The sequence below is a fragment of the Petromyzon marinus genome, chromosome 54 (assembly GCF_048934315.1).
Source record: "Petromyzon marinus isolate PM22_M1 ecotype Great Lakes invasive population chromosome 54, UKy_Petmar_22M1.pri1.0, whole genome shotgun sequence".
In the NCBI taxonomy this organism is placed as follows: domain Eukaryota; kingdom Metazoa; phylum Chordata; class Hyperoartia; order Petromyzontiformes; family Petromyzontidae; genus Petromyzon; species Petromyzon marinus.
This window is the reverse complement of record NC_133720.1, coordinates 335,112-351,587: the sequence shown is the minus strand read 5'-3', so window position 1 is coordinate 351,587 and position 16,476 is coordinate 335,112. Positions and strand designations below refer to the sequence as shown.

The 16,476-nt window shown below is 45.3% G+C and overlaps 1 protein-coding gene across 1 annotated transcript; it reads right to left on the bottom strand.

Moving 5' to 3' along the window:
* Window positions 1-12: 12 nt before the first annotated feature.
* On the bottom strand, window positions 13-16,433 carry LOC116954172 (uncharacterized). The gene is made up of 5 exons (XM_032974658.2): window positions 16,108-16,433; window positions 12,520-12,677; window positions 10,496-10,558; window positions 4,166-4,268; window positions 13-3,453 (listed from the first exon to the last, which is right to left on the bottom strand). Exons 2-5 carry the CDS (start codon window positions 12,671-12,673, stop codon window positions 3,018-3,020), a joined length of 756 nt encoding a protein of 251 aa, XP_032830549.1. The 5' UTR covers window positions 12,674-12,677; window positions 16,108-16,433; the 3' UTR covers window positions 13-3,017.
* Window positions 16,434-16,476: the final 43 nt, after the last annotated feature.

Sequence of the window (16,476 nt, the reverse complement as noted above, 5' to 3'; positions counted from 1 at the left end):
CTGTTTATATGATTGTGGTTATGGTTGTATTTTATTAATCCCTAATCTCTGCCATTAGATACAATGAAACAAGAAATGGCAAAAAATTTCAAACAGAGCAATGTAATACAATACACGCTTAGACATTGTAAAAAATAAATAAAAAGTCCATCCCATGTGTTCGTGAATTTTTTAATATTTTAGGCAGGAAATTAGTTTTAAAATTTAGATATTTTTCCGGGTTGGGACCCCCAGACACCCTGGAAGATTTGGTCCCCCCCAATGTTGACTCCATGGCTACGTCCTTGCCACAAATAGAGATGGCAGGGCCGAAATAACACTCCCTGGGTTCCTCTTCGCCATTGGAAACAGCCGCAGCTGTGCATCACAGATACCCTAACCCTTCCTTAAAACTGTCACGGAAATGGGAACAAAACGTGTGTATGAGGTTTTATTATAGAATATTAATAATTAGTTTCCTTCTGCATTTAAGCCATTTCCATACGACATATATATGACAAAATCAAATAAATGCTCATATAGAAAATAATGTTTTTATTAAATACTGCTTTTTAGAGCAGTTGCACACAATACTGTAAAGTGAGGCTGCATATGTGTCATCATATGAAGCATTAATCATAATCAGTTCCTACAGGGTTAGATTGTGTAGGTATAATGCAATTTCCATCCATGCCCTCTGTCACCCGAGAGTCGATCGAATCGACTTGCCACGTAGGGGCAAATGTGGCAGTGGATTGGTTTATCAGCAAAACAGAGGAATATTTGAAAGCAAGCAAAATGTTGACAATTGTATACAAAGTTTTGCTGGATAATACATCCAGCGGCATCAGGTGTTTACAAAAGCTGAGGTCCCACGTGAATGAGCTCCTTGAAGCATACAATTCATATTGTTCAAAGCACATTCGCCTCTACCATCACATTGTCAGTAACAATTTATAAAAAAAGAAAAAGCATACAGACTGAACTGCTGTTACAAACGCACTCTGATAGGCTGCATATAAATTGAAGCCATTCTGAAAGGGAGCCATCTCATCTCAAAAAACCTTTGATGGCCACCCCAACACCTCTGTATCTATTCAGCAGGATTGCTTTCAATGCAGGAAAACTCTGGACCGGTTTTGACCTTCAGTTTCTCATCGGCAGAGCCAGGTTTGGTTCAGAGTTTGTATTCCACCAATGCTGCAACAATAAAAAAAAACGTAATCGGAATCTTTATTTATCCTGGAGAAATCCGATGAGCTATGAAGCTCTTTTTCACAAATATCCAAACTCCCAGGCCATGTGACCAATGGAATTTGCAAAAAAAGTTTTTAATGATATGTGAAGGAAGTATCGACTGCTTATTATCTTGACTTTCTTCTCCACAACGAGGCTAAACACTTTCATGTCGCCCTCAGTTCATATTTATAAGGCGGCTTATTTCCTAAATTCCTGGCAATTGTTTTTCAAACTGAACAATGACATAGCAAGTGTAACCATGGGCATAGAAGTTCCACATTTAAGCATTTTAATAACCTAATAGAGCTATTTACAATTAACTTGTGGTCACAATTCTAAATACAGGTGTGTTAAAGTGGTCATGAAACATTCCGTGATATTGCTCAGACAAGCAGGCATTGGTATCAATCGAAAAAATATATATTTACAAAAAATGCATATGATTCGTATCTGTCCGTGAATAATGTTACATCTTGCTCCACAATGTAGTAATTGGCAGCAAAGAAGGTGACTAGAGTACAGAGTACTCAGCCAGTAGGACAGCTGAAGAGCATTTTAATCTGCGGTTCAGCCACCTGCGATAACACTCAAGTTTAAAGAGCACCGCGTTGACGGTCTCGCTTGGTCGCCAGTGACTTCATGCACAAAACGCATCGTGCTAAACTTTTCCCCCCCACTCAATTTGGTTGAATTTTAGCCCTGAGAATTAAAATATGTGCTTGACTACGAAGCCCCGGGCCATGGCACTCTGGTTGACCCCATAGACACGTGAACCGGAGTGTCCATAGAGAGGGCCCCAGGTGGGGGGAATAGGGGGTGATCACGTGTCCGGGGAGAGGGCCCAAGAGGGATCGAGGGGGAGCTAGAACGCTCGAGAAAGTGGGCAGGGCCAATGGCAGAGCGGCCCCGACCCGGGAGGATATAAGGTGGGTCCCTGAAAGGGACCGGGGTTCTTCGTTCGACAGCTGGAAGCCCTACGTCTACAAGCTGGAAGCTCTACGTCCTGCGAGGCATCAATACGTGGTCGGGGATTCGAGTGAGGGCCCGACCCTTCGTAGCTGTAACTCCTACGTATAGTGTAGTTAGCTGGGTGGTCACCACCCTAGGCTGTATCTGGTGAAGGGGCAGTTACCCCTTCGTGTTAACGTGTTGATGTTACAATAAATGTGTTGCCTCTAAAGAACAACGTCTGTGACTCAGTTGGACTCACTACGTGTAAACTGGCCATTTTTAGGGTTTGTCATACGTTGCGTGAAAATATATTGCTGAAAGTGCATTCGTGATGACATAGGGTCTAAGAGTTGCGCATATATAAATGTACTTACTGGGAACTAGGTAAAATAACCTGGAAATAGACCAAAAAATACTTGAAATAAAAGCAAGATACCTTCTCTCTCTGCAAGTGATCATTTCACGATGGAAAAATGGTGATGTCGCTGGGAGCCGGGTTTGGTGAGTGCTGGAACAATCAACTAAGACACAGCAGCAGTGACGGCTCGCAGCTTGTGGTCTGGGTCACTGGCTGGGTGAAAGAAACCACAGCATCACTAACTTCCTCACCTTTGTTTCGTGCATTCCACAATCGCAGAGCCAATCAAATATTCAGTGCAACCCTAACCCTTACACTCGTGACTCCCGCAACAGTCGGGACGTGAGCCACCTGTTGTTGAATGAGAGATGTTGGCTCGGCACATCGCCCTGGGTTGGTCACAGAGGAGCAGGTGCAATGAAGGCGCCGACTGTGAACAGGAGCGCCTTAACAAGGATTCGCAACGGTCATGGTACGAGGTCACCCGGAGTCAAGCGGAAGCAACAGTTGCACACGCGGGCACCGGCTCCTTCGCACCGGCGCCCGCCGCCTCCACAACGGCGCCCCTTTGATGCGCCTCCCCCACGCTCCGGTACAGCTCATTGTCCACCATGGTCAACTCGTCGTCCGCGGCAGCGGGGGTCGCGGCTTTCGGTGCACCGCTGGCGTGCTCCTGCACCTCGTCCACCAGCTCGTAGATCCCGCCGCCACCCTCCGCCCCCGCCTCGCCCGCCCCTTCGGCCGTGCGCCCCGTCGCGGGGAGGATCGTTCTTCCATTGGCACCGCAGGGTGGAGGATTTTCCTTCTCGATGCCGTGGGCGCTGCCCGTCTCTGCCGTAAGGTTTCCCGCTTCTCTGATGTCCACCATCTGCACCTCCAATACGCCGCTGCCCCTGCGCCTGCGAGCTGCGAGGCACCTGCACGACCTGGGGAATAGGCACGTGCTCATCGTCTCCTCAGTCTGGCCGATTCGTGGTTAGGGTGCTCGCTGCCACTGAGCCCGCTTAGTTCTCCAAGTGCCCACTGAGTTCTCTGCGCATTTTACCCAAGTGCAATCCAATCCAGGTGTGAACATTTATCATGAAAAAATAATCCCAACCCCCTCTATGGCGGTGTTCTGCCAATTCTATCCTAGCCCGTCGTGGACGTTGTCCCATTTGCTCACTCGTCCCAGGCGAGCCGGCCCAGCACAAGACTCTTACGCAAGAGAGGTACCCGCACAGCCCTCTGCTGAATCCACTTCTGGCCAAGAACCGACTCACGCCTTGTGGCATCGAGGGAACCATTTGTCCATACTTCACTACGCTGGTCAGTGTGGGAGTACATAACGTGGTCTTTCCTGCACTTCCCTCTGGTGCTCACCATGCAGCCCAAGGACAGCCCTGTGTGTGCGTGGCGGTCGCCCACCTGACACGTATCCAGACTCAGAGCAGCTTAGCTTCTGAGATGTGACGAGTTTGGGTGCTCTCCCACTGGTTTGGTCAGGTATTGTATGTAATGTGTGTTAAGCTTCTTTCGCACCGTACGTAGCCAACCGTGCTAATCATAGGTGTGGTCAGACGCAGGATACGGACATCAGCTTGAATGCGTGGCTTTGTAATGGAAGCGTGTCTAAAAAAGAATCAGTTAAGGGCTCACCTCTGCACGCAGACGAACACCAGCAGGGTGACCAGAGTGACCGATAACCCGAACAGCAGCAGGGGAATCAAGTTCGCCTTTGCAAACAAGCGCTCGAAATCACCTGCGTACAAACAACAGCCGGGGGTCAGAGTCACAGTTCCGCAAACTCTTGAAAGCGACGCCTCGGATGTGGACAGCGATGTAATAGCACAGGATATTGTGCACTTCTACTAGGTTTCGCCTTCACACAGCTCACTGCACGTTTTGGCAGAGACGAAAAGTGGCCACGCATCCAGGGTGAAGGAGGAGAGCCACTTTGTCATCACGCTAGAGGCCGATATCTTTATCCTTGAGCTTTGTTACTCACAAAATCCTGAGTCTCAACTCTTTTTCAGGAGGCTCCTGCCACGTTATCACAGTCGGGGGGCGAAATCCCACCGAGTAACTTTCAGGTGATTTTTTTTCAGCATTGGGATATTTTCGCCAATACCAGTTGCAGGGACGAGCCAGACAGGCTCGTCACTTCACCTGATGAAGGCCGCTTGTGTTGCGGCCGAAACGTCGTGATTTTTTGTTATTTTATTTTCACCTACGTGACTTTACCCAATAGAACCAAAGAGTTTGTATGGTTTTTGTTAGCGATGGGAGTAAACCAGATAACCCGGAGGAATCCCATGCAGAATAGGGGGAGAGAGTACAAACTCAACACAGAGGGTTTATGTCCACAGGCTGGACTTTTGACAGTGTTGATGTTGACTATACGCACTGCAGTGTGTAGGAACGTTAGTATTGATTGTTGGCGATGTGTTGCTGGGCTGGCTGGTTGTGCTGCGTACTGTAATTGTTTCCTCTATAACACAAAAACACCAATATATACGTGCGGCAATGGTACAGTAGCAGATTGATTGCTCTAAATAAATAAAAAACAGTTTTGCACGTGAGTTTTCCAATAATAAAAAAAACATTGGTAGAAAATTACCTTTTCAATGCGCACACTTTGATTTGTACTCAAAATAATAAAATCAATTATTTTGATATAATTTGGGTCTTTCGGTAAAGTTACGTAGATAGAAAAAATAACAATAAAATAATAAAAATAAAGTTATTATATATTTTTTTTAAATCACGACGTTTTCATCGCAACACAAGCAATCGTCATCAGTAGGAAAAAAAATGTTGACCCCGGAATTAATCTAATTTGATATGCTCAATAAAAGAGGGTGGCCTGCATAAAAACAAATGTCAAAAGGAAGCCACCAACTTTTTTTGAGCACATCAATTTTTTTCTACTTTTGAGTGCAGATTGTGTGTGTGCGTTGAAAACCTTGTTATTTTACATTGTTGTTGCTCTCGCTGTAAGGAATAGGGCTGCTTAACAGCCACTGGGGCGCCATAACCAGCGGTGGCATTCGCATCTCTTTCATTGCTCATAGGCTGGCCAGCAACATCCACTGTCATTGAACCAGACGTTTGCCGTCGTAGGTAGGCATGACCATTCGATGATTTCAAAAGGGGGGGTAAAATGTACGATTACACTGTGTAACAAATTGTATTTATTTTTGTTCCTGGGTAGTAAGTGTTATTTCCTAATTGCTTATGCCTCAAAAGTACTGAAAATCGCTATTATTCCCCACAAACTTTATTTTTGTGACCAGGACAGTGATATTATGGAATTTACCTATTTTCCAGAACATTCCAAATAGATTCAGTGCTGAGTAAACTTGGAGTAACTTCGAGAACATTCTATAACCTTCCAGTAATATAAATAGTAGTATAAATACAGGCGCCTTAAGACCACCAGTTCAGTTTAGTTCCAGCTGTCTAAGTGGATACATATCTGCATTTTTCTGAGATGGCATCAAGAGGCTGCAAAAATCCGGCAAACGCATTTTGCTATGTCTGCGGCCAATTTATCAAGACAAGAGCGAGAAAGTACTCTGTGGAAGCATCTGCTAAGATGTGAGAGGCCTACAAGGCATATTTTGGCATGCCTGTCGGGGATCAAGGCAAACCCTGGGCACCTCATTTCACCTGCGAGCAATGCAAAAAAACTCTGGAAGGTAAGATGTACAATTGTTGCTTGGAATTTTAGGTTCAATTTTTTTTTTATATTTTACAATTTTCAATGTTATTGAAAAAATATATATGAAAAATGTTGCGAGAATCTCTTACATATTAATCATGGGTGAAATAAATGTATTTTTGGAGGATGGTACAGAGGGGAAAAGACAGCCATGAAGTTCACTATCCAAATAATTTGGCAGGAACCCACTGACCACTCAAGCAACTGCTACTTCTGTATGGTGGACCCTTCCGAACGTCAGACTGGCAAGAATGCACCTGCTATCACGTATCCGGACCTTCCTTCATCCATCACCCCGGTGCCACACTACCATCAACTCCCCGTACCCACTCATCCGGAGAGCAGCTGTCTTTAGAAGAGAGCAGCAAGTCAGAGAGCGAGGAAGACGTTGTAGATCCAGATGACAATTTCAGAGGTGGAGCTGAGGAGAGACACCCATACTACCCCAACCAAAAAGACCTCAACGACTTGAGCAGAGATCTTGGTCTCACAAAGTCCAATGCCGAGATTTTGACGTCGAGGCTCAAGCAGTGGAACTTGTTTGATGACAGTGTGCAAGTCGCAGATCAGAGGAAGCATCACCAACCTTTTTGCAGCTTCTTCACCCGTCAAGATGGGCTCTGCTTCTGCCACAATGTGACCAGTCCGTTTGAGGCAATCGGAATCACCTGTAACCAGAATGAGTGGCGCCTCTTCATTGACAGCTCATCCAGGAGCTTCAAAGCCGTGCTGCTCAATAATGGTAATAAGTACTCGTCTCTTCCCCTGGCTCACTCGGTGCACCTCAAAGAGGAATACAACAGCATCAAGACCTTGCTGGACGCCTTGAAGTATGATGAGTATGGCTGGGTGGTCATTGGAGACTTCAAAATGGTGGCATTCCTGATGGGTCTCCAAGTCGGTTTTACCAAGTCTCCCTGCTATCTTTGCCTTTGGTACAGCAGGGACACCAAGGCGCACTACCACAGGCGGGACTGGCCACAGCGGACCGGTTTTTATGTGGGCAGGAACAACGTCAAGTGGGAGCCACTGGTGGACCCCCGGAAGGTGCTGATGCCACCACTGCACATGAAATTGGGCCTTATAAAATAATTTGTCAGAGCTGTAGATAAGGAGTCGGCAGCCTTCAAGTACCTTAAAGACTTCTTCCCTAAGCTGTTTGAGGCAAAGGTCAAAGCCGGTGTCTTCGTCGGACCACAGATAAAGAGATCCTGGAGTGCAATGGATTCCCCAAGAAGCTCACTAGTAAGGAGAAAGCAGCTTGGAACAGCTTTGTCGCAGTGGTTCGTGGCTTCCTGGGCAATCACAAGGTCGAAAACTACGTGGAGCTGGTTGAGACTCTGGTGAAGAACTATGGCACAATGGGCTGTAGGATATCCTTCAAAGTCCATATCCTTGATGCTCATCTTGATAAATTCAAGGAGAACATGGGAGCGTACTCGGAGGAGCAAGGCAAGCGCTTCCACCAGGATATACTGGACTTTCAATGCCGCTACCAAGGAGAGTATAACGAGAACATGATGGGAGACTACATTTGGGGGCTGATTCGTAAAAGTGATTTACAGTATAATTGTAAATCTCGAAAAACGATTCACTTCCAAATCTTGCGTAGTAATTTTTATATTACTTTAGTATAAATACATGTTAATTTTGATTAATATGTTGTTGTTTTTCTGACTTCATTGAAAATTGGTACATTTCCAAATATCACTGTCCTGGTCACAAAAGCAAAGTTTGTTGGGAATAATATCCATTTACATAATTTTTAGGCATAAGCAATTACGAAATAACACTTGCTACCCAGGAACAAAAATTGTGTTACAGAGTATTATTATAGATTAAAATGTAGTTAAAACACGAAAAGGACCACGATGGGCAAGACCTGGACCGGTAATTAAATCTTGAATTGTCACGCAAGGCGAGTCTGTGGAGAAATTTTCAGCTCGTTAGGCTTCGTAGATCTGAATATATTAATTGTCAAAGATTCCAAAGATTATAAACAGAAGAGCAATTAGTGGCTAGAGAATTAATCAGGTCCGATTGGTTCTACGTGCAGAGAGAGCTTATCAGTCTTCATCGGTGTGAATGATGAATCTCGCAGATTATGGGTCTTATCAACCAATGATCTGGGAGCATTGAATAACCAGGGGAAATTATATACAGGGTGCTTCAAACAAACGTTCACACTTCTGAGAATTTGCAACAATACCAAAAGAAATGTGCTGCCTCCGGGCTCTGGAGACCACCTGGAGAAGATTCCAGACACGTGTTGACAATGATGGCGAACAAGTGGAGACTCTTTGACTTTTTGAAACTGTTAACATACATTTGTTATCATGTTACAGTGTGTTATCCGGTTTATTTCCCATTAAAAACGATAGTCCCATATAAGTGTTAACATTTTTTGAAGCACCTTGTATATAAAAAGAGACCCAAGTCTGCTTAATGGGGACTCCCTGGGAGAGAGAGGTTGCAGCAACTGGAACACTCCATATTCTTTGGTTCTTTCGGTAAAATCACGAAGATAGATCAAATAATAATAAAAGTAAATTAAATAAAAACTACGACGTTTCAATCACAACACAAGCGATCGTCTTCAGATTTCAAAAACGGGCGTGGTACAAGCTTCTGGTGTCAGAACGAAGTGGGCGGGGCATATGTGCCCTGGGGTCAGAGAGTACCAAGGTGAAGCACAGAAGGTGATAAGAAAGCATACAAGTTATGACTTAAAGAGTTTGTACCCATCCCCTCGGTTGAAATTGTCTGTGTCTGTATATATGGATGGCTTCATGAACGAATCTTTGTTGATAACCAGTGAGCTTGCAAAGTACCATCGTCTTAGAGAAATCAATTTCGTGAGCCCACCGCATTAAAACAATGATCAGCCACGGCCGAGGTATTGGTCCTACCGTGTTTCAAATCTGCCTCATGCTCACAAACACGGTCCAAGACATGTCGCTTAGTTTCCCCAATGTAACTGCTGTCGCAGATACAGCTTAGTTGATTGTAGGCGCTGGGATATTGCATGTCAGGGATCTTGTCCTTCACAGATGGGATCAGATCACGAATGTTACGTAATGTGTTAAATCGAACCCGGATCTTGTTTGTTCATGATTTTGGATATCTTTTTGGTGATCCCTGCTATGTATGGCAAGGTGATGGTTTTGATTGGATCCTCAGATGGCTCCTTCCTCACGGTCGGGGTGATGGCTTTGCAGAACTACGGACCAGGAGGACATCAGGTGGCTAGCCAGGGACAACGGCCAGCATAGAGGCGTTGACGTTATAGGAAGAACGAGTCAGGGAGATTAAGCAGAACTTCTACGCCCACTATACAAATGTAGGGTGTCTATGGGTAGAGGGAGAGCCTGATAGGGTTCCCCCTCTGTTTTCAGGCAGCTTGGTGGGGCAGCCAACTGCGGAAGTGGCGAACCAGCACGGGAGTGGAATCGCACGGCTCGGAGTGCCTGCCCTGGGTGTCCTACTACAGTGTCCTGGCATGAACTATGGCAACAGTTTTGTGCGGTATAGAGTTGTGGTAATACTGACAAGTCTTGTGTGCACACACATAGCGTTGCAATGTTGAGCTGCACTTCCACGTTGAGAGTCTGTGCTCTGAACGTGGGCGTTTTGCTGAGAGATGCTCACAGAAGCAGTAACTTTAGACACATGGCGATGGTCGCATAGAACGGTGTGGCACTGAATACGCTTGTGCAAGGTGGGACTTTAGCTCGTGCACAGAAGTACGCTGCAACGAGGTGTCCAGCTGCTTTCCAATTCTCACACAGTCGATTCGGCCCTATATGTAGGTAATGCTAACACCAGGCTACCGATGTCCAAGAATGAGAGACTCGGGCGGTGTTTGTATGGATAAACATAGAACCGTATGTGTTGGCACCAGAGTGGTGCGACTCCTTCCCTGATACCGTGGGTACAGGAGGTGAGTGACTGACGACGGGTCCCAACTGGCCGGGCGTGAGGTTGATCGTGAGTGTAATATCATTGGGGTGTTAGTGTAGCAGTGTCTTCGGGTTGGGACTCTGCCCTTCTATTTCTGTAATATCACGGGTTGAGCTCTATTTATAGTGACCTCAGACCGCTAACTCGCATCCCACCCATGGTACTGACTCAAGACGTCCTGATTTTTTTTTATTTGATACATGAACCGAGGGTAAGCGTCCGGAGGACCTCTAATAGGCTTTACCTGCAGTCTTGATTTTGACAGTGATGTTGACTACACGCACTGCTGCGTGTCGGAACGTTACCTTTGATTGACAATGCGTTGCTATTCTGTATGGTTGTGCTGGTTCTTCCTGCAGTTGATGTCTCTGTAAAAAAATACAAATTTACGTCATTGTGCAGAATGTAGGTAACAACAAATAAACAATCCCACATGTCTGTCCAGAAACATACAAATTCGATATTTTCTACGCTTCTGTCAACCACATGGTCTTCTAAGAGAACAATTTCAACAGCATTCGTTCAATACAAGCAAACTCTAGACCAGTTTCTACTTGCAGTGCTTCATCAGCAGGCTCGCTTGACCCAATGCTGGTGAAACATTGCCACCCATCCAGTAACATGGGGTTACACCAGGGGTCTGCAAATGTGCAGTGCGAAGTCTTGTCACCACCTTTTATAACGATGTTTGTATTCCCAGAAATGGGGTCACATGCTGGTGGAGTGAACGAATGCACACAGAGGAAGGTGAATATGGTTGATAAAAATGATTGATTCTGATCATGGATAACGTGGTGATGGCAATAATGACGACGTTGACAATGATAAAGATGATAATTAAAAGATATTGACACAGTGAAGGTATAGTGATGATGAAGGTAAACATGGCAACGGTGAAGATGATATTGATAAAGGTATATTTTAAATTCATGAGCCTTATTTATTCTGAGCACTTTACAGAGGCTTGTATTTTTCGATTTAAAGCTTTCGTGACTGCAGGGATTCATATTCTTGGTTCTTTCGGTAAAGTCACGTAGAAGGGAAATAATAAAATAAAACAAATAAAAACTAAACAATGTTTGGCAAATTCCCTTTTAAAGTATCATCAGCCATGTTATATCCACTGTTGGATGAAGACTTCCTCAAGTCCACGCAATTCCACAACCGTCTCGAGATACAACAATCCACCAAGCTCCCTCACAAGCCAATTTTTTTTGCTCCATCTCCACGGTGAATGTCCCTCTCGGACATGAGCCACGCTCGTGCGACCATCAAACCCCTTGTAACCATGGCGTGTACTGCCCAAGCCCATCTGCTCTCTTAACGGTCAATACGACGTTTCTTGCGTGTTCTCCAATTCACGCTCTCTCTCTCTCTGTAATCCCAAGTCTGCACATTTCCTACACCTCATGCACTGATTTAAAGAGTTATCATATGCAGGAGCTTGGGCTATATACGGTGCAAAAGAAGTTTAACATACGACAGGCCGATGCGCACATCTCCTTCGTTAATGGAAAATGCAAAGACAAGCCAGATTAGTGCGACTGTGCCCCTGCAATCCAAACTATGGACCATGTAAACCCGTAGACACATAGAGATACATAGAGATGCATTAGAGACACAAGTCACAGTATTGCAATTGTGGGCATACAGCCCACATGTTGGACCATGTAACAATCCACTGTGGTCTGCACTCCCTTAACAGAGGAGGAGGAATGGGAAAACTACTCTAACTCTACTAAAGTCAGTTTAACACGGAGGCTTTCGCGACCAATATCATCCATAATAGAGGTTTTGGGGTTAGATCGCGTAAATATATAAATGTGTCGTTTAAACCCGCCACCATCCGACACAGCCAACTAGTAAGGGTTGTCACTTAAACAGAACGTGGCCAATTCGTCACTAGTACAGCACACCGGTGTGTTGGATGAAGCTAGTTGTAATTGCTAGCGAAACGTCGTACTCGGATGAGTACGACGGATTATAAATGTTGTGGCTTGGCTTTCCAACACACCGGTGTGCTGTACTCGTGACGAATTGGCCACGTTCTGTTTACGTGACAACCCTTACTAGTTGCCTGTGTCGGGTAGTGGCGGGTTTTAACGACACATTTATATATTTACGCGATCTAACCCAAAAACCCTCTATTATATACTGAAGTCCTCTCGTCGTGACCAGCAGCAGACCGCGCCATTGGCATCCGGCTCATGAACAGATTGCTGTGATCATGTTGCTTCTATCTCGTAATAATGTATTTTTAAAAAACCGGCGAGGATTCTGTTTCTTCACATTCCATAAATGAAACAAGCAAGTGTGTGCTAACGCTTACCACTCTTGTTGTTACCACTGTCTTGCCCATTCACAGCGGCCAGCCACAGACAGCACAGAACACACAACTTGAAAATCATTTTGGCTCTCGCAGGTCTTTGACTCCAGCTGAGCACCGAGTTGAGAAAGCAGATGAGCGAGGGCACCGCGACCATGTGGCTGCAGGGAAGAAAATGGTGTGGTCAGGCCGAGGCGTGTTCTCTTCAAAAGTTGCAGAGGGCGTTTGTTTCCACATTAAAAGAGGAACTGCTGAATCTAGTTTCAGCATATAGGCTAAAAATTGGTTTCCTAAATCCTGGGTGTATGCGGATAGTTTCCCCATGGGACCACCACTGTGGGTTATCTTCAAGGTCATACTTGTTTTTCATTGCCCTCAGTGCGATGAAGGACCGAGTTGCGTGCGATCCATGAGTTTGATGCGAACTTGTTTCTGCGACCAGCGGGAAGGATGCTGGCTCAGTTTGCTACCGGCAGCCCTTGCGGTGGGGACTCTACCCGGCACCGAGTGGGCTCGGGGAAGAGGGCGCGGTGGAATTTGTTTTCCTTGCCGAGCCGTGCCGAGCCGCGCTCTCGCCTGGTCCCACTGTGGCGACATCAGAGAGCGCGCAAGCGGCACCAGTGCCGGGTACCGGTGCCGCTCGGTTCAACTCCCACGGCCGTGCTTTTATTTATTCATTTGTAAACTGCGAAAAATCACACGGATCAAACGCATTCGTAAACAATATTAACTGTGAGAGCAGCAGCATTTCTGTGTGGCTATGGGAAGGAGAGGGACGGACTCAGGAGAGGCCGAGTCTGCCTGGGGAAGAAGTGTGACTGGGGAAGTGTCACGACTCGAGGTATCTTCCCTCACTGTGAGCGACGCCCATATAGCTCGCTGATCGATACAAATAGTCGCCCAGGGTGGGTTTTGCTGTTTGCCTTTACACCAGGGGTCACCAAACTACGGCCCGCGGGCCGTAGTTTGGTGACCCCTGCTTTACACGCTCCGTGCGTATGAGAGGCGAAATAGCGGCGCCAGGTGAACTGGAGATGCGTCTAGGGTGCTAGAGCGGACGATATCATGCATGAGCCCCCAAAAACGTCTCTAACGCCTAAACATCGTGATTCAGATCTCTGACAGTTGCTGATGATACTGGCTGTAATCACTGGCTGTAATTACCAGCGAAACACCCGCACTCAAATGTTCCATGTGTGTGGATCGCTTTCCCATAAATGCGTCCATGGTGGTGCTGCTGCTGAAGCGGTAATACATTGGCACGATTATTAATTACATGACAACTCTATTAATTTTCCATGTCGGGTGGAGGGAGGCTTTACGAGACAAATGTTACGCCATCTGACTCACTACATGGACGAGTCGTAACTGTGGTGCCACGGCCTCTGAGCAGCACACACACGGAGTGTCCTGGCGGGGGATTGCCTGGCATGGCGGGTTTTAATCCGAAGGGTCCCTAGGTTTCCCAGTGCCAGGAGATTGACCGGCCCTCGCAGGACAGGTCACATTGCGGTGCCCCTGAGTTGGCTTAAAATTGTATGGGCGCAAAAAAGTTCACCAGGCCAGCCGCAATGAGTCATTCACGACATCGGGAGGGGCTGGGGGGTGGAATATTAAGCGAGAAGAACAGACCATGAGGTCAGCGGATCGCAGCGCCACGACCTACCTCGACCCCCATACCGAATACACACTCGCATGGTATCCTTCCAGATTAACCAGGGTTAGTTATACATTAATGAGTACGGATGGACAGAGGATAGGTCGCAGAAGCATCCGCCGCAGCGCTCCATGTCAGAGAAAAAACGGGCGATAATCACAGGTAGGCGCACAATTGGCCGCACGGTACATCGTGACCCCGGAAATTTGAAGTCAAGGGGATAAAAAGAGGAGACTGGGACTGGTTTATAGCATGTTGTATAATAAATAGTATAACATTTTAATGTTTAACATAATTCATAAGGCAATATATAGTATCGTAATTGTATAGTGAATATACAGCAGTGTGGTATACAGTAGGGTTGGTAGAATAATACATAGTGTAATATTACAAGTCTAATATTTTACAGTCTAAAGTATAGGGTAGTGTATAGTAACGCATTGTATAATTCAAGGGTGGGTTTGTCTATGGCAGTGTATATTATGGTGTATAGTCGTGTAATGTAGAAACAAAATTTAGTTGGAGATATATCAATATAATGCATAATGTTAGAGCTTACATTGGGCTGTGTATACGATATTATACAATGTAGTTTAGATTGGAAGGTATAGCATTGCAATGCATAGTAGTCCAGTTTATAACATAGTTGTAACGCAGCACAGGACAGAGCAGCGCATTGTGGCTGTTTCTCCCCCCTCCTCCGTTCCGAGCATAGATGGACTCGTCCGTCTGAACAAAGCTCGTCGCTTTCCGTGGTGCTAATGTTGAAAAGAAAAAACCGCCACCCTTTTTTTCGACATAGAATTGTAATGTATAACGACTTATTGTTAGTAGCTCAGCTGATTGGAGAGTATATTGAGTTTATTGATAACATTGATGTAGTTTATATTTTAGTTTTTTATCAGTTTACTATATGGTATTCATTATATAGTGTAGTGTATACCCTGTTACTTTATGTTAATAGCTCAACTTATTGAAGAATATATTGAGTACATTTATTATATTGAAGTAGTTTATACTTAGTTTTTTCACATCGGTTTATTGTATGATAGTTGGGTAGTTGCAGTCCTTTAGCGTCAATATACTAAATGCCTCTGTTGATATGTAAACTCTGACTTTAACATAGCTATTTCCGTGACCAGTTACATGCTAATCCCTCACATTAACATCATGCTAATCTCCCAGTTACATGCTAATTTCTGACTTTAACGCCCTGCTAATCCAACACTTTAACACAGCTATTTGAATGCTAAATTCTCCTGTTGATATGAAAACTCCTTTGTCAAGGCTGTAGCGAACAAAGCCACGCTCAGATCGCGACCTTTAAGTTGTGTGAGAAGAAACGAAGCGCCTTAGAGTCGCGGCATCTCTTCAGAAAGGTGAGAGACTCGATTAGTTGAGCCTTCTTATCCCGGAGTCTGTTGAATGATCTTAAGGTTGTGTGGAATCCCTCCCCGTAGAGGCGGTTAAATTTCGATTTAAAGCTTTCGTGACTGCAAGGATTCATCTTCTTTTAAGAAGGCTCAACTAATCGAGTCTCTCTAATCGAGGCTTTGTTCGCTCCAGCGCTGTCCTCCAGTCTCGTCCCTTCACCTGATGAAGGCCGCTTGTGTTGTGGCCGAAACGTCGTGAGAATTGTATTGTTATTTTATTTGATCAATTTATTATTTTATTCTCATTCTACGTGACTTTACCGAAAGAACCAAAGAAGATAGTTAACAATCTATAGTGAAATCTGTCCAATGCTGGGATATATTATTGTACTCTCATGGGAAGCCATGCATGGCTGGGCACATAATCCATAAAACGAGGAAGTGTTATTAATCGCACCCTGTATCAATTCTGAGACTGTAAGGAGGAAACGTGGTCACCGCAGGAACCTGAGAAAAGTATCCGTTTCCATGTTAGCCTTGTGACTTCACTGCTAACATTACCAAGTTGTGGACGGCCAGGCGCCTGAGGTTAGAAGCAGCACCCCACGATTAAAGTGAGCTCTCAGTGTAGGGTTTGGTCTCTTCTCAAAACGCACAGTTGTAAACGTAATTGCTTTTGCACTCAGAATAAATTCAATCACTGGCAATAGATATTAAACCAAAGAATATATAAAATATATTGGTTTGACTGTCTATGCGATAAACAGTGAGGCCTGCTCCGTAGCAGGCCATTGGAAACGTGTGACGCCTTAAAGGATAAAGAGGCCACTTAAAGGATGTTTTGGAAGAAGTCTTTTGAAAAATCCCAAACGCAGCCATCCTTTGACTCGAAGGGGCACCGTCAGATTTCTGGGGCAGCAGCGTTTACGG